Genomic DNA, 24,086 nt, shown 5'->3' with positions numbered 1-24,086 from the left:
ATTTATCAGACCAGTTCTAATCTGGATTTACTAAGGACTTTTCCCCCCCAGACACACACACACAGCTCTAAGTTTAATAGGCATCTCGGGCCGTACATTCCCCGGTCCCACTATGGGAGGCCTATTTAAACTTGATTGACTAAAACTCGGTTGCCGGGTTAGGGAATGCTGAGGCAAGAGACCGAGTCAGAGGGGGTATGGGCAACATTTGAACAATGGTTAAGGGTTCATCACAGCATCCAGCCTGCTGGAGCCCTAATCCCAGGTGTTGTCATATCTTTCCCGAGACGACTGGTGGGAGTCCTCTCCACAAAAGGTTATGAGCACCCCAATAATTGTCTTAAGTCTGTTAAAAGACTATAGTAAGATCTGGAAAAGTCATGCTAAGCTGAGGCTTGTGCACAACAAGTAAAAATCCAAAATCCTGATGCTGCAAGCTATCTATTGTTCCTGAAGAAACCATGAGATATCCCATCAGTATATCTGCCACCCATAGGAATTTCAAGCTGGCTCCCAAGTATTTGGGTTACTCCCTAATCTTAAGTGTTTCCTGATTATCAATCAGTTTCCTGAGATGGTCCAAACCAGATAACCCCTTGTCAATAGAAAAGACAATGATTTACACTACTGAGGGTGCTTCGAAGCAGCTGAACTGAGGGTATAAAAATCTGTAAGTGTGTGTGCTGCTAGAGGGAGAAGAGGAAGAGGAAAAGGAAGGAAAAGAAGTAGAAGCAGGAGGAAAGAAGGAGAAGAAGAAAACCCCTGTGCTGACACCATCCCCTGTCGTTCTTGGGACGCTGGAAGAACAGATCATCTCTCTCTTCAAGGATTGTGCTACGGACTGTGCCTGTCAGCTTTGCAGCCTGAGTACCGTGGACTAGGTGAGATCCCAGCGTTCTCTGTCTTCTTTCTAGGCATAAACTTCTGAACCTGAACTGTATCAGTTAAGCTTGAGCTAAGTTTCCCCAAATACTTAGTGAAACCAGGGTAGTATTGTCATTGTTGGTGTTTGTTTTTCTTTTGCATGTCTATTACTACTAGTACTATTATATATTTCATATGCTTAGCAATAAATAACTTTTATAGTCAAACTGGTAGTAATTGGGTATATTTTTCCTTCTCTGCTTCTCTTTCCTCCCGTGCTCTGCAGCAACGCTTCTTTTACCTATGCTAAAGATCCCTGTGAAGCCCAAATTATTGTGGGGTCTGCTCATCAAGAGGCCAAAGATTGGGACGTGCTGAGTTTGAAACACATAAGGGGATCAGCTTGTACAGGCTGATTGACCCAGTTTGACTCAGACGTGCCCTTATGAACTGAATGCTGGCCCATGAGGGTGTCAGCTGGACACCCAGCCGGATTCAGAGGGATTCTGTTTACCTGTGTGCTTGTGTCTGACTGCATTTTATTGTTGCTCTTATGAACTGATTCTTGGCATATGAGGGTGTCAGCCTGTCCATGCTGATCAGCCCGGCCAGGTCAGCAGGTCAGGCGTGTCACGTTAATTTGTGTGTGTATGACTGATTTGGTGACTGGAGGAACCCAGTCCCATTGAGATTGAGTCCTGCAAGATAGCTCCACTGGGGGTGAGGGCTTGCAGAAGGGAGAGATACAGCTCCGTATAGTAACACAAGCAGCACATTGACAGAATCACCAAGACCCTAGAAACGATCCCTAATAAATGAGCACACCCCAAAGTAATGGGCAAATTTGGTAACACAGGGCGACCGCCCTGGGCGCCAAAGTGAAGTGGCGCCAATGCCCAGCCGGGGCGGGGCATGGGACAGAGCCTCAAGCTACTCGTTTGAGGGGCACTGGGATGAGGGGAGGGTGGCTCTCGCTGCTGCACGCACGCCCGGGCAAGCATGGTGGGGGGGTGCCCCCCTGGATCTGTGCATGGGGTGAGGACGGGCAGCAACTGTGGGCTAGCCCAGGGTGCCAAACTTCCTTGCTATGGCACTGTAATCTCATATGATAGTTTTGTGACATAACACAATATAACTAATGCTGTAATGCAGTTCATTTTCAGACAGACACTAATGGTAGAGGTTGGCAAATCTTCAATTTCTCTTGGCATTTTGTCCACCTCATAAAGAGGATGATTACAGTTCTGCTGTTGTTACAATTGCTACTAGTAACTGCATTTATATAGTAGCAAGTGTTTTAAAAAGGTAGGATAAGACCAATATTGTCAGAGATACTTGGCCAGTGAGTAACCACATTGTTACATTGTGCATAGACAGCAAGCAAGTGAAGCCTTGCATGGAAGTGGGCCAGTGCTCATTAAGCTGTACAGTTATGTTGCTACAGGATAGCTGTTAATAAGGATCCAGTCCCTTGTGAACAGTCAAGGACCCTTTACTCCTACTGACTTTTGTGGGAACTGAAGAGTATACTTTGTACACATTGTACTATTGGATGTAAACTTTTTGTACCATGATTGATTCAAGGGTACATAAAATATAACACAGAATACAACAGTCTTTTTCATATTTATTATTCTTTTTTGTAAAAAAATCCAACACGGTTTTTTTAATGGTTATTAGTAAACTTTTACATGTAGTGGTAAAGTCAGATAACCCTTAAAAAAACAGATGTATTGAATAAGCTTTGGTTCTTATGTATTTATACTGCACTGACCCTGAAAAAAAATCAGTTCTTTTAAATTCTTCCTAAAAATTGATTGAGCACCTTGGAATCTCCTTTTAAAAACCTGTTGCAGTGAGGTGACTTGTCTTCACTACCCTGATCCTTTGGGTTACAGGGGTGTTTCTTGGGCTGGGGCTCCTGTTATTTCTTTCGATACTGGGGTGGGTGGTCTAGGAGACTCCTTTGATTCCATATACTCAACTATTCCATACCCCACCATGGACATCACCAGGACAGACAATAAGACATACAGTTTAATGTAGACCTGTAAGAATGTGCTGTATCCAAAGGCTATGACAAATCCCAGTGATTCCCAGAGACGATAGTTAGCAAAAGCAGCTTCCTTGTTCTTCTCAAATAAAACTCCATAGAGAGCTGCAAGGAACGAGAAACAACGTTTGTGATGGCAAGTTTGAAATGATGGCATATTCTGTGTTTACTACAACAGGAACTCAGCTCTCTTCCTGGTAAACAGTCAATCACAGGAGACTTACAAATGTGAATCTGGGTCATACAAATTTATATGAGACTAAATATACAGTGAAAGTGGTAAATAATACATATGTTTCATAGATTTCTTAGACATTAGGGGCTGGAAGGGACCTTGTGAGGTCATTGAGTCCAGCCCCCGCACTCTGCCATAGGCAGGAAGTCAGTTGGGATCAAGTGATCCCAGCAAGAAAAATACCCAGATGTTTTTTGAAAGAGTCCAGAGTCAGTGCTTGCCCCACCTCTGGGAGGAGTCTGTTCCAGAACCTGGACACACTCACCATAAAGAACATTTTTCTTATGTCTGATCTAAATTGGCTTTCCTGGAGTTTATGGCCGTTAGATCTTGCTATCTCTTGGGGAGCTCTGGTGAACAGATGTTCTCCCAGGTCCTGATGTACTCCTCTTATATAATTGTAGGCTGCTACCAAGTACCCCCTGAGCCTTCTCTTTTCCAGACTGAAGAGTCCCAAATCCCTCAGCCTCTCCTTGTATAGCCTGCCCTCCAGGCCTTGGATCATATGAGTGGCTCTCCTCTGGACTCTCTCAAGCTTTTCCACATCCCTCCTGAAGTGGGGGGCCCAAAACTGGATGCAGTACTTCAGCTGCGGCCTCAGTAAGCCCGAGTAAAGCAGGAGGATGACATCCCTGGTTTTGCTTGAGATGTATCAGTAGATGCATGCCAGAGTTTAGTTTGTTTTGCCAGCCACAGCATCGTATTGGTGACTCATATTCATCTTGTGGTCAATCAGGACCCCCAAGTCTCTTTCGGTCATGGTGCTAGCGAGCGTAGCACTGCTGCGCTTGTAAGTATGCTGAGGGTTCTTTCTACCGAGGTGCAGTACCTTACACTTCTCTGCATTGAAGGCCATCAGGTTTTGGTCAGCCCATCTTGAGAGCATGTCCAAGTCAGCCTGTATCCCCAGCCTGTCCTGCAGCGTGACCACCCTTCCGCATAATTTGGTGTCAAACTTTGCCAGTTTGCATCTGACTCCCAACTCCAGATCATTAATGAAGATGTTAAAGAGTATTGGCCCAAGTACCAAGGCCTGAAAGACTCCGCTGGTCACCTTGTGCCATGTTGATTTGCTCCCGTCAACTAGTACTCTTTGGGTCCAACTCCGTAGCCAGTTACCTAGCCATTGGATCATAAGATGATCAAGGCCACAGTTCCCCAGCTTAGCCATGAGAACATCATGGGGAATTAGGTCAAAGTCTTTCTTGAAATCCAGATATATGACATCCACATCATCTCCCTTCTCCAGGGCTCATGTCACCTGGTTATAGAAGGACATGAGGTTGGTTAGGCAAGATCTGCCAGTCACAAAGCCATGTTTGCTGGCCTTCAGAAGCTTGCCTTCTGGTAGTCTGGTGTTGATGGATCCCTTGACAATTTTCTCTAGGATTTTGCCAGGGGTGGATGTCAGACTGATTGGTCTATAATTCCCTAGGTCATCCCTCCTCCCTTTCTTGAAGATAGGCACCATGTTGGTTCTTTTCCAGTCTCCTGGGACCTCGCCTGAGCGCCACGAATTTTCAAATATCTTTGCCAAGGGGGTGTGCAATGATGTCTGCCAGCTTCTTCAAGACTCTCAGGTGCATGCTAGTTACAGACAAGAAAGACTGGATGTTTTGTGTTGATTGGAGATAGCAGGGGTTTATTCTAGAATCTAGGAGCTTCAGAGGAGAAGATTATCATAGTGAGCTGTGAGAGTATATGAAGGAAAGGAGAGAAGGTCAGAGTTAAGTGAATCAGTAGGACAGAATGAGGACTAGAATGTGCAAAACTCTCAGCAGCTGTTTATATGGCTCTCATCACCCTAATACCTCAATGTAAGATATCTGAGGGATGCTGAGCCAAGTCCATATGGACCTTCAAAGAACAAGCAGAGCAGCTTTCCATGTAGACTTGCACACACAGTTCTGCTGAAATCATCTCTTTCCATTATTAAGGAGCAAGCTCTGGCTCTCCCCAGCAGCATAATATCCAGGAGATGCATTTACAGCTGAGGAACTGAGGCAAATAAGAAGTCTGTGACAGGGCAAGGTTGAAAAGCAGCCAACCTACTGTAACCCATGTCAGGCCTGAGAAAGATAATCAAGGAAACATAAGCAGCTCTTCATTGGCATTATACTATTTACATGACATAAATTAGCTTAGCTTCTGAGGACCTGACCTGGTCCTTTGGAAATGCAGGGGGGGCTTCACATCCATGGCTGTCCCAGGGGTAAAAATTCAAGCTTTCCATGATAGGTTAAAAAACAAACAAACAGATCAGCAATGCCTTAATTCAGGGAAGAGCAAAAATTCAGCTGCAACCTACGTGGCCACAACAAAGTTCAGATTAAATCACAAAGGGGATGTGTTTCTTTGCAATAATCAGTTTTTTGAGTGTGTTGGTAAAAATCTACCTTATTGGGCCACACGAAAAGAATAGCAATTATTATCCTTAATACACACAATATGCCTAGGTATTAGTTGAATTAGATGCTCAGCAAAATAGCCTACTTGCTCACATGCTCAGAGCTGAAGTGATCACAATGGGCCCAATTTCATTTTCATGGTAGGTGACTAGCAGCTTCACTAGGTGACAGGCTGGAATTCTCAACCCCTGAGGCCATGTTGGCAGGGAACGTAGAACAGAGAAAGGGGGGAGCTGCTTTTTAGATGATGGAGCAAGCATCAGTCATTACAGTTAAGTAGGCATATCCATGCAGCCAGCTGTAGATGGAAAGCATGCATGAACTGCAGTCCTGCTTCTGTATTAAACAACACAGTAATGTACACAGTCATTCAGAACAGTTGCAGAAGAACATATTTCCCAAGAATCAGGTGAACTCTGTATGACTTTCAGCTTCACTAAGGGGAACAGTACCATCTGTATGTAGAATATCGCTAATTCCTACTAATTATAAAGGGACACTTATTGAATTGTCCAAATTAGCGACTCGGTAAACAAGCATGATGAAAGATCTAGGCTAATAATGTCTCACAAAATCTACTTAGGTCATTGAGTTGAATGAATGTAGTGTAGGGTCAATTATGTGCTAATCCATCATAATATGCAAGCAAATGTTCCGTAGTACATTTTATAACAGGAATGAAGTCTTAGTAGCAAGAAACTAGGTCATTATGCCCATAGTTAATATTTCTGCCTGGGTGAAAAAGATCAGGCTTCTGGATTAATGAAGTGAGTATTAATAGAGGATTTGATAACATTCATAACCCCTTAGATAAAGGGGTTGGATTTTAGGAGGGTTTTTTTCCCTTGGTTTCTTTGGTGGGGAATGGCCTTCCCAGGGTGGTGGGAAATTCAAGTGGCTCTCACAGCTGAATTCAGCGGATTGGCTGCACTAGCAGTATAAACTATAATGCTTGAGATGAATGGGTTACACAGGAATAAAAGTTTGGTGTTCATTTGGATCGCTGACAAGCGTTTGTCTGTGTCACAATTGTGATACACCCTGGCTTTGGGATACACCAGAAGCCTGCACTAAGAAGTGTGCACTGTGCTTCCATGATGAATACTGGTGGCAGCACCAAGTCCTACATTTTGTAAGTGAAATCCACAATTCCCCCCTCCACCTTTTTTCTTTTTGCCTTTTCACTTCAGTCCCATCCTCATCCTGCCCTGCACTGCAAGGAAGAATGGGTACATAGTGGAACTGCTGTAAATAACTTGAATTCTAGTTCCACAAAGTTACCAGACTGATTCATATCCTTTCTAATGCAGCACGTCAGGCTGGAAAGAATTTTATTTTGTTGCTCTGTACCTGGTTGTCCTGTGCCATGCAATTGTTATTAGGAATCATAATTATTATCAGGAAAGACTTATGGGAGCAGTGTTTAGTTAGATAAGAGAGGGTAATGGCACGTTCTAAAATGGAACAGATTTCATTGAAAATAACTAAGAACAAACACACGTACACCTAGGAATACACACATTGGGTGAAATGGATAACGGTGAAAGGGTTTGTCCAGTTCTAATTAACATCCTCAAGGGGGAACTCTTGATCAGTAGAAAATATCCTTAACTCAAACTAAATCTTTTGACTATTCCATTAGACTTAATAGTGGACTGCAACCTGATAGCTTTACCTAGTTTTTATTCAGTCTTTGATCTGCTGTGAACCCGATGGACATTAATAAGAATCTGTCAGAGTAAGGGCTACAGGATTTCAACTACTAATGTAAAGGCCTGAATCTCAAGTCACACAGCTCTAAATCTGCAATAATAACAGTATAGTCAGTGGTGTAACCCCTTTGTGAGAGGAATGTAGGTGAGAGGAGGATCAGTCCCATGCCACACGTATGGCTGGTATGATGCAGCATTCCTGAGCACCAATCTCACATTCCTCCATGAAGGTCTAGTCTCATCACTCTGTAGTGACATGCCACGCTGCGAAGATGCACACCTTGAGTTATTTTGCTTCTACTTTGAGCTACAGAATAGCTACAGATGCATAGGAGAAAGAAATGCAGGTTTTGTATTTCCTGGACAAACACTTAATATAATCTTTGATTTATCTTCCAGGTGCTTAGGAAAGAAGGTGGCACCTGCGATAGTATTATATCAGTGGTTAACCAGGTCATAATGCCACAATGCTCAGTAACCACACTCACTCACTCTTGACCAGTATGAGGTACAACTTGTTCTCTGCCCCCTCTCTCCCTCCCCCTATATGGTTGGCAATTGCATCCTTTTCTCATCCTGCTTGTAAGATCCTGGGTGCCTCTAGGTAAGACAGGCCTACTTTTGCTTTCTCCACATAGAAAGTGTATAAGCCCCCTTCAGCAGGCCTGCTATGACTGTTAGCAGTTAGACCAGACAAGAAAGTACTTTCTCAAGTGAATATAGCCAATGATTCTTTCTTGTCTTTTCCTGTTGCAACCTTTTTTTCTTTAGGTTGCACATCTGCCCATGTTTATATAAAAGAAGTTTCTTAACTCTTAGCAGAATGAATTTATTAACTTCTTAATTTTATTGTATTTGCATCAGCTCTTTATCTAAGATGACAAAATACTCCCACAATAATACCACCTCTCCTTTACAATATATTAAGTTCATTGTCTCTGAACCTTTTATTTTTCTTCTGGATTTTTAGAAACATTTCAAAGAGTTATCCTGATTGCCCATTACTTTTGACAAGAATGCGCCTTTCTCTACCTGTTCCTTCTAAAAAGACAAACTGCCTGGTATAAGACTATACAAATAAGAATGTACAGAATATTATCTCTCAGAGAGAGTCAGTTACTTGTCACAGATACTTACCATTAGTTTGCGTCTGCCAGATGGCATCAGCCATGCCCCAAAGAGCAGGAAATATGAAGAACACAGCAAACTGTGAAGGGCGAGGTTTCCACAGCAATAGGGCTATTATACAGGAAAGGTTTATAAGTGTACCTGCATGTACAGGAAGGAGGCAGAGAAAAAATAATCAGATGTGATTATGAACTGGAGCTATTATGGGAGAGACAGGTTCAGAGTCTTCAGCTAGCTACAGCACAAAACAAGGTCAGAGCCCCACTGGTTCACTAACATTTACACTCCTCAGGTTATAATTACATAAAATATAAGATAATGCAGTACTTCGTTCAGGCATAATTTAATACTGTGTAAACTTGCTATAAAGGATGTAAAGAGGTAACTGAAGGGATATATGTCTCTATCACAAACCATTATTAAATAATAGATTTCTTTCCAAAGGCAAGAAGCAATGAATGAGATCACCTTGGCTGTCTGTTGGAAGGGCAGATACCATTTTGTTTTTTCAGTTTAGACACAGAATGCAAATGCATTACTGATTTTTTTCTATCACTTCATGTGGGTTTGATTCAAAGTCCCTTAAAGCTAGTAGAACAACTCAGGGGTTTTGGATGAGCTTTTGGATGAGAATAAGAGTCTGTATTTTCTTTATTTGTGAAATGAGTCACCTAAAGTAGAGAAATGTGCAAAAGGGAAAGACACAGGAAAACTGAGCACTTAGAACCTGTAAAGTTCTAAGCGTCAAAGTTAAGGACTTTTATTGTAATACTATTTCTTCAAATAGAAATGGAGTCTGGTTTTCAGATACTGAGATAGAAGGGAAGAAATACCCTCAACAGCCTTCTGTCCTGGTAAATTATTTAGTGGGACTACCTGGTTTTTACATTGTTCTGTGGTAAGAAAGTGCCTTAAAAATAGCTTAGTAAAAATAGCTTGTCCACACAGCATCCTACAGGTTTCTTGGTCTTATGCAGCCCCTTCCTTATCTAAAATGAGGCACTGGTATAGCCCATTCTCACTCACTCTTATTTTACCTCTCTTCCCAGGTACAAAACAATTGGAAATTAAAACCCAGGACCAATGTTCAAAACTTGTCCTGCAATTATCAGACTGGCTGCTGCAGCCTAAGATTTACTTTTCCTGGGAACAGCAACATAACAATGTATCACCTAAGGTTCTCAAGGTTTTTGATCAAAAAAGCAAGGAGATTGTCCCGAGGGAGCTACTGATCTCTTTGATGCAAACAGTGAAACGCCAGTTGACTTCAACAAGATCAGGATTTGGCCCAATCATGAAAGATCATTTGTCGTCAGTCATATTAGATCTAAGGAACTAACAGCTCAGTCTTTGGATGTATATCATGCCATCAAAGGTGGGATGAACTGAGTCCCTCAGCAATTCAAAGATGCTAGTTCACTGCTTCATACAGTATTAAATTTGGATCTGGTTTGCTATATTCCTAGCTTGGCCACACATAACAATTAGAATGTGCTAGCTGCTGCCCTTTTGAAATGTTCCCCTTTTGAAATGGCTCCAAATGTACCTGGGTCTATACCCTTAAATGTGCAAGTTAACTTAGCCTCCTCTCCTCCAATGTACAAAGAGTACACTTCTAGATTGATGTTAATCTAATGGGTAGCATTTAGCATGATGTCCAGCATCTGACATATAGTAGAAGGGAGCCACAGGATTTGACATACCCAATGAGGCAAGCAGTCCTCAGAGCGGTCTTTACCTACCAAATGAAAACAAGACTTTTCTTCCAGTGAACTGGGAAATTTTCCCAAAGAGCATAGAACAGAGCGAATTTGTAGCTGCAAAACAGATCATCACATAACCGACAAAATGTATTCCCAGGGAACAGGTCACATAGGACTAAAAGGGAAGAGACACAGGGGGCATTATTATTCACACTGACTTCCATGCATTTCTGAGGCTGAGGGTTGTGCGCGCCCAATTCTGAGATGTGACTATTTCAATGGGGCAGGTACTGTTAATAAAACAGTTGTGCATTTTGCTGTCAGGTCTCCTGGATGCTGCCGTATTCAGCCTTTGGCAGCAACAATTCTGTCTAGTTCCCAGTTGGATTAGTGCCAAGTCAGTAGCATTTGGTGAAGAAACAGGCATTGCATCTGGAGTGCTGCTTCTCGTCCAACATAAATCTTGATACTAGTGGCACAAAGAATTCTCTGCCTTTTTCTGTCTAGCTTAAAAGATGATGATGTCTAGGATCAGGACTCTAGTCTCCATAAAACAGCATCATTCATAGTATCGTAGTACTTAGGGTCACAAGAGACTTAAACAGATCATCGGGTCCGACCCCCTGCCCCGGGCAGGAACAGGTGCCGGGGTCATAACACCCCAGCCAAATATCTGTCCAGCCTCCTCTTGAAGACCCCCAAGGTAGGAGAGAGCACCACCTCCCTTGGGAGCCCATTCCAGAGCCTGGCAGCCCTAACTGTAAAGTAATGTCTCCTGATGTCCAGCCTGAACCTTCTCTCTAACAATTTGTGGCCGTTATTCCTAGTAACCCCGGGGGGGGGGGGGCCTGGGGGAACAGAGCCTCCCTCAATTCCCGCTGGTCCCCCCTGGGGAGTTTATAGATGGCCACCAGATCCCCTCTCAGCCTTCTCTTGTGGAGGCTGAATAGGGTCAGGCCCTTTAGCCTCTCTTCGTAGGGCCTGACCCGCCACCCCTTGACCATGCGTGTGGCCCTGCTCTGGACCCTCTCAATGCTAGCCACATTCCTCTTGAAGTGTGGTGCTCAGAACTGGACGCAGTACTCCAGCTGTGGCCTGACCAACGCCACATAGAGAGGAAGGATCACCTCCCAGGACTTACTTCTAATGCATCTGTAGATACACGACAAGGTGCGGTTAGCCTTACTGACCGCTTCCTTGCATTAGTGGCTCATGTTCATCCTGGAGTCAACAATGACTCCAAGATCTCTTTCTCCCACCGTGTTGACAAGAAGGTTGTTTCCCAGCCTATAGGTGTGTTGCTGGTTCCTTCTCCCTAGATGCAGCACCTTGCACTTGTCTGCGTTGAATATCATCCTATTCTCATCTGCTCACCTCTGTAACCTGTCTAGATCTAGCTGGATTCTGTCCCTACCCTCCAGCGTGCCCACCTCGCCCCACAACTTGGTGTCATCAGTGAATTTGGACAGCATGCATTCCACACCCACATCCAGATCGCTGATAAAGATGTTGAACAGTACAGGCCCCAGGCCCGAGCCCTGGGGGACTCCACTGCCCACATCCCTCCAGGTTCACGCCAGGTAAGTCAGCAGATCTCATATATAAGTACCAATCATTTAAATGGCCACAGAAAGCTAGTTCTGAGCCTTTCAAGGAGGCTCTTTCCCCCTCTGGATATTCATAGAGCTTGAAAGCTGCAGTTTCATATGAGCAGCCCACTGTGTTCATATCTCTCCCTACTATTGATTCTTTGAAGCCTGAGTGCACAGCTAGGGAATAAGCCTTTTGTGTGGGATGTCATGACGTTTCAGAACCCATGTGAGGAAGGCTGGTTCTGACTCTTCCTGATCACTTCAGGATGCCTGGTTTGAATAGGCCATGCAAGTACCTAGTGTTTTACTGCCAGCCACCTTTTTGGTCTGACCCATAGCATAAAGGTTTCCAAAACATAACTCTGTGCTTGTCTGCTAACTTTCACTTAAACAAGCTCTGGAGAAACTGGAAGGAAGATACAACAAAGCTTAGCCTCTGAATGATTTCAGACTTCTGGCTTTATTCCTGCCTTGTTTTTTTTATAAACAAAGAGCTTAACTCTGTATTTACTTGGGTGTAGCTTCCAATGATGTATGAGTTAAGATAATTTAAGGTATTTTTTCTTAATGATGTCCCAGGAGGCACACACATTGCCACTCTCTCCTATTTAATGATGTCACTCAGAGTAATTTCAAGTAGGAAGAGACAGTAATTTAGCTTTACCCCCCAAAAGTTATCCCTGCTATTGAGTATGCATTTTTTTACTGATGAAATAGTATTAAGCAAAGGAGGATTATAGAAAGACCAGGAAAAATAGACTTTAATTTTTACTCTCACCTTTGTATAATCACCAGCAAGAAATCCCTGTTCAAACCCACTCCACATTGTCAATGGGATAAGGAAACATTGTCTCTTATCTTTAAGAAGCCTGAAAGTTGCTAGGACCAAGGACAAAGGGGACTCTTTCTTCATTGTTTCCTTTTCACTTTCCACTTCATTGGCTTTAATCTGATCCAGAAATGTAACAATCAGCAACACAGCCAGGATGCCGCTACCTGAAAAACCAAGACAAATGAGAAAATGTGAAGTAGCCAGGGGAATGGTGGGCAGATGATTTTTTTTAAATTCTGATTTAGCGCAAAGTTCTGGGTCAGATGTTTTGTCAGAGGAGAGAACCTGATTTAAATCCAGTGTAAAGGTCATTACCATGTACATAAAAATCCTCTATATTTAGTTGTATGCCACACAAATTCCCTTTGCTTCATTGGGGTGTGTATGTTATGACAGCCACAAGGCCAGCTGCACTAATTCATGAGAGAGATCTCTCATCCCTTTAGGTCAAGTCAGAGGTCACAGGGAGGCTAGCATTAAAAGCTTCCTCTTCTTCTGTCAACAATCTCTAGATCAACGGATGATCATTTATGTTTGGATGTGCGAAAAGGAAAATAACTCGCTGGAAGTAGAATATATTGGTATGCTGGAGACCACTCTGGATTGCTCCTTTCTGATTTGCCTAAACCAGCCATGGACGTGTTGATTTATGAAGGACATCAATTCTGTGGAACTTGATAGATGAATTATACTACCTTGCACCTGTTCACCCACAAGCATAAATTGCCAACAACTGAATATGTTGCATAATAACAACCAGAAGTGGTCTTATACATATAAGGTCCCATTTTCCTCCCCCTTGATAGTGTCAATACAGTAGTTGCAATTGTTTTCTTGATTAAAAATGTAGGGTCTACCTCTGGCTTTGCTCTTACTCATAGTAAGTGCAAGTAAAACATTGAAGCGAATGGCATTATAGAGCAAGAGAAGAATCAGGCCCTCTACACATGCTTAGCTTGCCACTGTATTTCTATATGCATCTGCATATCTCTGAACCCAGAGTTAGTGGCTTGTACTTTTCATTTTAAAGTACAGTAGTGGGTTCATAGCAAAAAGCCCCCAAACCCAGTATTATTTGGTTATTCAATGTTTATATATGCTCTTTAACACAGTATTATATTCTACTCAAAAGAGGTTACAAGTTCTTTGTTACTCCTGAAGTGTACCCACAAGTGTTGTAAGTTATTTCTGATGTATAGTAATGCAATAGATTTGCTGCAGGGAACTAAGGAGTGTAGCAATCATAGGAGGGCTTATATGGGATTATGTTTGAATAATTAGAAAGTTCCACATTTTGATTAAAAAAGGAACAACAGCTATTATTCTCTCTAGCCAAGATCTGCCAAATATATATTCAGGGAAGAAATTGAGAATAAACTAATCTGAACTATTCAGATATTTGGTTTCTCGCAAAGTGGGCAAAGACATTGTAAGACATGCTGAGTCTTTCTGGGAAAAGCAGCATAAAAATGAAATGAATGTATGAATAAATCTATCAATCAATCAGTACCTATGTCTTATAAAAAACTTAAGTAGAAAATGAGGCTGTGTGGTTGTGAGGTTAGTAGAAGGAGGATTCCATTCATTTTGCATGTGCAAAGTCTAAGAGAGTACTGTATATGTTAGCAATTGATTTAAAAACTCACAATCCAAAGTCAAAATTTGCAGAAAGGCATTAGTTTCAACATATTCCAGCTGGAGGTGTGGAAGAAATGCTCAACAAATGAAAAATTGATGCTTGGAAAATTTTCTAGACTGTATCATCCTTAGAGTGGAGTATTTCAAATTCCATGCTACAACTCCATAAGGAGCTATATATAAAAGCATGTACAACTATCTCAGAAGATGAAAAGCTACATAGCCAGTTGTCAGAAGCCCTTTTAACCAGAGGAAGCAGGGGAGATTTAATCTACTCCACTTTGAGGCAGGTGCTTCAAGAGTTTTACTCATTGGTATACAATGACTTTGAGTGACAAATACACAAAACAGGTTTTTTGCCTTTCAGTAGTTAGAGGGTAGCAGTCTCCACTGAGTTTAATGTCTCTGGAGTTTGTGGAATGTCATGGATGTTTTCTTGAGTTTGTTTTACTGATATGGCATGTGTAGTTTCAACAGAGAGATAGTGTCAAGATGGTCTTGCTTTGAGCAGGGGATTGGATCAGATGACCTCCTGAGGTCCCTTCCAACCCTAATTTTCCATGATTCTATGATTTTATATTTAGCTTTATCATCCTTATGCTTATATGAATTGTTTTATTTGATATAAAATGTGTTTCTTATATAACATACTAGGGCTGGGATTATACAACATGATAATGACTTTCAAGTGATAAACCATGAGTTTCTTTGGCACCTAGAAGGGTCTCAGGGCACAGACAGAAAAGCAGCTCCCACGTCTAACTCATGGCAATTCATAAAAAGTGCCATGAGTTAGATCAATCCTCCCAACACAACAGATATTTAGGGTGCTTTAACTAAAGCTTGTCTGACATGCTTTAAAGTGCCCTGTCACCATTTTGAAATGTGGGGACACTGAATACATATGACACCGAAGCTGCTGGAGCACTCTAATTAGAACGCTCCAGGAGACTTGATTAATTGAGCATTTGAGTTAGAACATGTGGGAGTAGGTGTTGGACACGTGTATAGGTGTCCTGTGATTCCAGAGCATTGGACCATACAGGCAAGTTTCTTCCAAGGAAGGGGGGATCTATCTTTTCTGAGCACATGATCGGACAATGGTGTGATTCTTTTAGCTGGCAAAATACACTCTGCCAAGAACTGGCAAGATTTAGGTGAAATGGGTAAAGCGGAGGCACCACAGACCAAGAAAAGGGCCTCTGGCACATCTCAGCTGGTTCTTAGTGGTCAAACAGCAGATGGCAGAGAGGGGCTTGGGGCAGAAAGGCAACCCTGAAAGTGTGAGAGTACCTTGAGAGTGTGTCTCAGAGGTGCACGTGACTTCATTTTGGGGTTGGGGAGTGTCACAATCCTTTTAATCTAATGAAACCCAAGGCTGCCAATGAAACATGGTCTTTGTGATATATAATATATCTTCAGGGCAACCCTGTGGTGGGACTGCAGCTCAGGTGACAATAAGAGAGTAGCTGTGGTGGCATAGGGTTTAGCATTGACTGCACCAGCTACCTAGGACCTTGGATCAATAGGTTGCAGCTCAAACCCAAGTCCCCCATACACAGCTATCAGTAGCACCTCTAGGTTGCAGTGTAGTTCTTTGGTTCTAATAAAATATGCCTGTTTTTCTAGTGCTTCTGGTTGACCAGTGTATGCTGAGGGGAACACTGGAGGGGAAAGAATAAATTCGGAGCAGTTTCCCATTGTTTTTTGTGTGCTGCTTTGAATGTTTTCCTACACTGTCCTTTTCCCCCTCAGCAGCCAGACTCTGATCTTAGATCCAGCAAAATAATATATTGGCAAAAGCTAGCCAGACTAAAGTCAATAGACTTTTATGCCTTATAATGTGCTATATTCAAACAGCACAATCAGGCCTACAGTGACTCCAAATCTGACTTTACTTCAGTAACTTGGAGCCTACGAGCACCTTTCATGTGCAGTGGTGGGTCACATATGCAGTATATTGCTGCTGGTAGTACTGATGCATTGAGATGTAAACCTCAGCACAAGGGTGAAAGGGAAGTAGTTAATTCTCTCTCTTTGGTCTGAGGAAGAAACTCTGCTTGCATCCTTGAGGTATTGCAGAGGCTTGAAGGCAGGACCCTATGTGAAGAATGATGTTCTCTAAGCATGCTTGGACTTACTTGGGCTAAGATAAAAAGATTTTGTAAATACTTTAACCATTAGCTCACATGTTTTAACTCACACATTTAAAACTGTAGTGTTGATTGGTGAAATAACTTATAAGTATATTATATTATAATTTTATAATGTATCTCAATCTGACTCTCTTTACCTCAGGCAATTAAAATGTGTTTAAAATATAAATAACCAACTCCATTCCAGACTTTCAATCGAGTCTGCTCCAAAGCACTGGAATTACAGTGCATCAGAGCAGGCTTCCTGCATGTGTATAGGAGCCCTTACTGTCTGCCTACCTGTGACCCAGCAGTGTTACAGGCAGGCATGGGATAGCGCAGCAGCTCATAGCTGAAGGAAGAAGGCTCCTTTGGGCTTACAAAACTCTGTATGCTCCCCGCAGAGTGCTGTGCTCCTGCAGTCACCAGGTGGAGCTGCTCTGCTCTTTTTGTCTTTCAGCATTATATCCAGGCTCATTCAGACCATGGAGTTTCAGTCAAATTCCCAGTTGCTTAGCTTTTTAGGGATGGCTGCATTTTTTATGGACTTTATGGACAGGTTTTTTTAGCTTGCTTTTCTTTACAGGCTGTCTGTAAATTTACAGGCAGTTGCAATCCTGCCTTGCCATTACAATTTGTTCCAGGCAGGCCCCCATTCCCCAGCTGTGGTGCAGATGCAGCTTCCAGCCAGTGGGGAGCTGTGCCATGGCTGACAGCTGCAAACTGTGTCCATTCTGCTCCCACTTCTCACCACTCCTCCCACCCCCTGCCCCTCAGGTGCAGTGTGGGCATAGGTGGAAACTACCCAGTCGTGGCACAGCTCCCCACTGACTGGAAGCTGCACCCATACCACAACTGGAAGGCCAGGAGGGAAGCATAGTGGGAGAAGGGGTGGCAGCATGAGTCTGCAGCTGCCCTGCAGTAACACAACTCCCCTCTGATTGGAAGCTGTGCCTGAACTGCAGCCAGGCCGCCCATCTCCTCCCCAGTCTGCCACATGCCACATACAGAGGCTGCCTATGCTACTTGTGGCACCCATACTGCATGTTGGCCACCCCTGCTTTAGATTTTGCCAAAATAAACACTGGGTGGAGTTTAAACAGTTTAACTGATTTTTTTCTAAGTCAAAAAGTAAATATAAAGGCTTCAAGGCTTTTAGTCAGGGTTGTGCAACATGACTGGGAGCCACAAGCCCCCAGCCACATGCTGTATGGGCTACACATCTCTGGGCTGTATGCTGTGCAGGCCACAGGGAAGGGCTCATGTGGTATGGCAGGTTGAAGGCTTACCCTTTGGACCTGATTGCAGCCTGCATGCTGCTGATTGGACAGCCCTGCTTTAAGGACTGAAGACATGCAGAGTTGGCATGAGGCATTCAGGGTTATCAAGAGGGAGCTATAGACGATTGAGGAGAGACGCTTCCACCTTTCATCAACTCAGATTAGAGTATGAAGTTGGAATTTATTCTGCAAAGTTATCCCCTGATTCCACTTGCATCTAATTCCCAATAAATGAAGTTTAGTCAAGACACATACCAGTGTAGATACCCAACATGGTGTAGACTAAGGTCATTTCTGGCTTCTTAAATGCAGTGGTGTTATTTGCAGCAGCTGTTATGCAGTCATATGCTCCACAACATTTCAGGTCTTCTTCTGAGATTTCCACTAGTTCAGTAACAATCAAAGCAAAAGTAGAACATATGCAGATAAGTGCAGACTATATTCAAGGCAATAAGAAGAAATGGTTGCAGTTAACAGTGGTATATCACTCATTTAAACTTCCACCCAAAGTCTGATTTCACAAGTTAAAGTTTGGCTTAGCAGAGGGTCTAGAATACAGAGTAAGTCAGGCATTCACAACTCAATCTTTACCAAGGCCACTTGCTCTGTACACTTTCCAGCGGAGGGACACCAATACTAGGATATGCTCTGAGAATGTAAGCCCTCAGAGCAGGAAACTGGATCACATATGCTAGCACATATGTAAATTAACGCATTGCTATGCAGCAAGGACCCAAGTCTTGCCATTTTGATTTTAATAAAGTCATTAACTAATGAATTATTGTATTGCTTTGGGATTGTTCTGGCAGGCTGCATGTGGCCAATGGGCCACTTGCTATGAACCTCTGGAATAAGGGATTATATACACAGCTGGAATTAAATCAATAGCTACAGCTCCAAACAGGAGCTCCATTGCTGGAAGTTGGCAGTTCAGGTCTGTATCTGGATCCCAGACTTTGCAGACAGACTTCATTTTGTGTAACAATCCTCAAACCAGAACTCCTCATGTGGAACATCTAGATCTGAATTCTACAGCTGGGGTCCACTGCCACCTCCAGCTAGGTTTCCTACTTATTTGTTACATGGTGGGGTCAGCTGGAGTGGGGAAGAGTATCAGTGGTAAAGGGGAGCAGAAGAGTCCGGTTAGACAGGGTACCAAACTCAGAACTAGGAGAACTTTACTCTGATATTGATCCACCCCTTAGCGTAGTGCCCCAGAGCAGTCATCTCACTTCTCTGCATCTTGGTTTTCCCATCTGTAAAAGAATGTTAAGGTTGCCATTCCTTACCAAGTACAATGGGCGAAACAGAACACTCTAAGAAGAGCAAAGTATTTATTAATAAATGAGATTAGTATTTAAAGCACTTTGGCACTAGGGAATTATCCTATCATTAAGGCAGGATGATCTAACCATTTGGAGGCTCCTGACAGATCAGAAGAGGGAACACAATCCTCTCCAAATCTTTCTAAGGGTTACTCTTTTTTCTCTTCTCCTGTATGAATTTATATGTGCCAGCAGCATGCTGTTTGGGAAGGCATCCTTGAGACTCTTATTCTGATTGATCTGTGTGACATTTGGCCATAATTTACCCCTGCAAAGAACTTTCCTGATTTTATTGTCATTGGATAATATACTGCAAACTAAAGCAACTCCATTAAGTTTGGGTCAAGAACTTTGTTTGACTTAATTCTTTAAGTACTGGGCTGAACACATGACAAGCCACACACACACACACACACACACACACACACACACACACACACACACACACACACACACACACACACACACCTCTGTGTCCTGATCACATACAATTTCCTCATGTGCACATTATATAAATGCAAAGTAGTTATCAGAAATGTTCCTCAATGGGTCATGAATGCCAGGAAGGAGAGGGAGGGAAAGGAAGGCATAACATTGTTTCAACAGCCTTCATTGCAGAGTTTGTTCAAGAACAAGAAATGGCAATAAAGCTTATCTAGGGTCATTTTTAATTAGCCCTATTGTATGACTATATAATAATATATTCATTTAATTTGGTTTGCTTTCATCACCACTTCCAAACAAATCAACAGCTACATGAACTAACTGTTTATTAACATAAACACATAAACAGCTCTGTGTTTACCCTACTATAACATTTAAAATTGTGGATAAAAAGAAAACTTTGCTGTTATCACTGGCCACAGTTACATAGCTCTGGATAAATGGACCTTCAGAAATCCTATTGTATTCAGGAAGTATGTTAAACTGATGAGGGTCAGTGCTCCATTCTCACCCTGACTTTTTAGGCCACTTTTGAAGTTTATGGAAAGTGTAAGTAAATGGCCATTAGGAAATAACTCTGCATTTGATCTGCCTCATCAGTTCCCAGACACTGTACTCTGACTGTTCGTAACAGTTCCAAAGGGCCCTGGAGAAGAAAATCAGAAGTTAGAGCATTTCTGAAGCTTGGGAACAAAGAAGTAAATCTAGAAGTAAATCTAGATCAGGTTTTCACCCACACTAAACAAACCTTTGTACCTTTCCTTGTGTTCATATGCATATCTGGTGGTGGGGTGAGTATAGCTAGTAGCATGCATCCAGAAGTCAGTGGGTACTTTGTGGGCACATCTCCACAAGACGCTTAATGTGCAGTAGCCTAATAACTGTGCAGTAATGTGCCAGGTAAAAATTGTGCAAATATGCTACTGTGCAGAGGTATTAGGCTACTGTGCAGTAAATGTCACTGAAAACCCATGCACCGGTGCTACTGTGCAGTAACTGTAGTTAGTACTTCATTAAGCAAGTACACATTAATGAACATGTTGTTGTGCCCAGTACCTCTGAAAAATCATGCCTAAAGTGGTATTGGTAAGAATGGAAGGGGAATATGAATATTTCAGTTTTCATCTGGTGACTTTCCTTGGAACTGCCTCATCTGTGGTAGCTTTACCTTGTTATGGTTTGCAATGCTGTGTCATGACATGGAATATCTCCCTGTGTCACAAGGCTTCCCATTACAATCAGAAATGTCCTGCCTGTGCTGGGATGATGGGCTCTTGTGATGGGGTTTTGCCTGATTTATAAGTACAAGTAATTGGGGGAGATCTGCATTTTAAAGGTTTTATTCCAAATGAGCATATTTTACCTTTTTAAAGGTATTACAACAAAAATAATTGTTCATGTTGGAAAACACATGAGGTTACCCCTTCTGATAACCTCAGAGGTGCTAAAAATTGAATGGCCAGGAGACTGCACTTCTGTCTCACCCACAAAGCATATCCCTTCAGGTCACAGCTGAGGCCAGCTGTTGAGGCCACTCTCCAGGCTATAATTGCATTGTGGATACATTTGGATTTCTGATTTGAGAGTTGCTAATTCAACACTTTTCTTGAGCACTCTAACAAGCCAGGCTGTGTGTAGACAAAATGAGGGGCACGTATGCATGGCACTTTAATACAGGCTAAATACTTTTGCACCACTTTAATGGTGTCAGTGTTTGCACACATTGGTGGTGTATTGAGCATTAATTCCAGCCACTGTAGCAAATTCAGTGGTGTAATGTGCCTTAAATGACTTGGAGCCCAGCAAACTAAAACTCCTCTGAGTTTGCTCTATAGCTGCTGAGCGAAGCACCGGTCTCTGTGCAGCTTGGGGGCTCTGCAGGCAGAGCAGGAAGCCCTGCAGGCAGCCTGGTAGCAGCCTGGAAAAGCAGGCTCCATCCAAGAAAAGCGGCAAGCCTGATCTTATTTTTTTTTTCCTCCCTGGAGCCTGCCTGGCTGCCCGAACTGTGTGAGGGACCAGTGCTTCCCTCTGCAGCTGTGGTGCCCCCCGGGATCACCCAAGCTGGGTGTCTGTGGGTGGGTGCCACCTGGTGGGGGGGGACACTGCTGCCACAGAGGGAAGCACCAGCCCATCCTCCACCCCCAGCCCAGGGACCACTCTGCCTGCTGGCAGCTCACCCTCCCCTCCCTGCTGCCAGAGAGGCAGGTAAGTCAGTGGGGTGTGTGCACAACATGGGGGTTTAAAGGGCCCTAAATTGAAGCGGTGTTTTTAAAAACCCACTGCTTCAGTTTAGGGCCCTTGTTTCATCTACAGACACCCATAAATGTAGAGACCTTTGGAGATGGCTTTAGAATCTTACGGGAAACTCCTCCAAGACAGTTATAAACCACACATGAACTGCTATCCTACTTCTGGCTACAATACAGCTCAATCGCAGGGAGAGGGGTCTAGATTCCCTAGTGCCTTGCACTTGGTATAATTGCTCATCACTTGGATCTGGTATTGCTTTACATTCATTTGTTCATTTAGGAACAAAGAAGTGGAAATTCAGACCCAGGAGGTGTGACTTTCTGCTCTGTGCCATAGATTTTGCACCAACAATTTATACTGATAAAATATGTTGTCAATTCCCCGAACATTTACGGGCGTACATTTTAAACTCTGAGACAAAAGTCATTTTGCCTATATGACCTGGTGGTTTCTTGGCATGCAATAACCAGAACAGATGTAGCAAGCTCAACATCTGATTTCCATCATATCCTGACCTTTGGGTGAAGCACTAGGCCGGAATGTGCATTCAAGATATATGAGTTCATAATACCTTACGACACTATCTATTAGGTAATGTCTAAATGTTAACTAATTCAATTTCATTAAGATTTGTTATACCAATTTAAAAATTGGGAAACTGAGGCAGAGAAATGAAATAATTTGTCCAAGCCACACAGTTCCCTGGTACAGTATGATTTAGGACACAAGGTGCTCCAGAGTGGAGGGGAGGTGGTGATTTAATTAGAGCTGCTCTAATTAAAGTGCCTGCAGCGTCATGTGTATTCAGTGTCCTGCCCTTCAAAATAGCAGCGGGGGTGCTTTAACTGAAGCTTATTCGACGAGCTTTAGTTAAAGTGACCCCTCCGCCATTTTGAGACACGAGGATGCTGAATACATATAACATGGAGGCTGCTGGAGAGTGCTAATTAGCATGCTTCAGCAGACTCTCAGCAGACTCGATTAACTGAGTCTACTCATAGTTTCATAGTTGGTAGGGTCGGAAGGGACCTGAGGAGATCGGATCATCTAGTCCAATCCCCTGCTGTGGCAGGAAAGAGTACTGGGGTCAAATGACCCCGGCCAGGTGTCCGTCCAGCCTCCTTTTAAAGACCCCCAGAGTAGGAGCCAGCACCACTTCTTTTGGAAGTTGGTTCCAGGTCCTAGCCACCCTGACAGTGAAATACCGCCTCCTAATATCTATCCTGAAACTACCGTTTGCTAGCTTGTGTCCGTTGTTTCTTGTAACACCCGGGATTGCTAGGGGGAACAGGGACTCTCCCAATGCCTGCTGGTCCCCCTTGACTAGTTTGTAGACTGCCACTAGATCCCCTCTCAGCCTTCTCTTTTGGAAGCTGAACAGGTTCAGGTCCCTTAGCCTCTCCTTGTAGGGCCTGCCCTGCTGCCCCCTGATCATGTGGGTGGCCCTCCTCTGGACCCTCTCCATATTGGCCAATCCAATATGGATACTCCAATGCATGTTAATTAGCATGTGTCAGAGCAGAGATCCATTACATGTATAGGTGTCCTAGAGTCCCAGTTTCTAGTCTGATGCTCTAATCAGCAGGGAATTCTGCCTCTTCCTCGGTGATTTGTTTCAGTATTTCAAAATCAGTTCCATTAGGCTTCATTGATTAAACTTTGATTTACAAGTTTTAAAATTTAAAATGAGAATTTGCATTTTATTATGAAATTATTAGTCCATTAATCTGCCTGCTTTCTTAACCCAGTTATAAAAGGTAAAATCTAAAAGACTCCCCCCCAAGTCAGCAGCGTACCTTTTTTGAAGAAACAGGGTAAGTTGGAAGAAACTGATGATATATTTCAGACCTTTAACTACATATTTTAATATATATGTGTGTGTATGTATTACCTTGTTGGGGAGACTGCCCCAATACCAGAGAGGAAATAAGATTTCCCCAGACTCCGGAGGACTGAAATATGAGAAAGAAGACCCCAAAATACTGGTTGATGATATCTCTTCCAATTTTCCCTCCTTTCTGGGCATATGAATTGCCAGCAATTGTCAGGTAAGTGCATTTGGCAGACCAGAGTGGGGCTCCCCCTAGGCCCAGGATCACAGAAGTAGGGATCAGTGTGTACCTGCCAAAGAATACTATGTTTAGCATAAATTTTAATGTTTGCCAAGCTGCCTACCCTCCCAGACAGCCCTCTGAAAACTGCTTTATATCAATGAAAGGAAGGAACCATATCATTCCCAGAGACTTGGATTTATTGATGCCATAGCAGGAGGGAATAGATTCTTCCTTTATACAAATATGCCCCAATGCATTGACACTAGGCATGGGTGGAACTAACATTATCTGGTGGCATATAAGTTTCACATAACTAGTTAGAATTCATGAGCCTTGTCTCCCGTCCCCGTCCCCGTCCCCCCCTTCAATTAAGGGCTGGCTTGTACCCACTAAGTAGGGGTGCAAAAGGAAGTGGAGGGCAGCAAATACAACT

At 43.0% G+C, this 24,086-nt stretch overlaps 1 protein-coding gene across 1 annotated transcript in view; it reads right to left on the bottom strand.

The window, feature by feature from the left end:
- Nucleotides 1–2,616: 2,616 nt before the first annotated feature.
- The window catches only part of UNC93A (unc-93 homolog A), a 34,662-nt gene continuing 13,192 nt past the window's right edge, over nt 2,617–24,086 (bottom strand). Inside the window, exons 3-8 of the mRNA XM_006037846.2 lie at nt 23,491–23,720; nt 17,836–17,964; nt 12,474–12,691; nt 10,143–10,278; nt 8,410–8,541; nt 2,617–3,022 (exon numbers count right to left, since the gene is read on the bottom strand). Of these exons, the coding sequence (XP_006037908.1) occupies nt 2,757–3,022; nt 8,410–8,541; nt 10,143–10,278; nt 12,474–12,691; nt 17,836–17,964; nt 23,491–23,720 (1,111 nt within the window). The 3' untranslated portion in view covers nt 2,617–2,756. The remainder of the gene's footprint in view (nt 3,023–8,409; nt 8,542–10,142; nt 10,279–12,473; nt 12,692–17,835; nt 17,965–23,490; nt 23,721–24,086) is intronic.

The sequence above is a fragment of the Alligator sinensis genome, unplaced genomic scaffold, assembly GCF_000455745.1.
Source record: "Alligator sinensis unplaced genomic scaffold, ASM45574v1 scaffold1735_1, whole genome shotgun sequence".
NCBI lineage: Eukaryota > Metazoa > Chordata > Crocodylia > Alligatoridae > Alligator > Alligator sinensis.
Note: the sequence above shows the minus strand (reverse complement) of the source record. Positions and strands in the feature narration are given on the sequence as shown.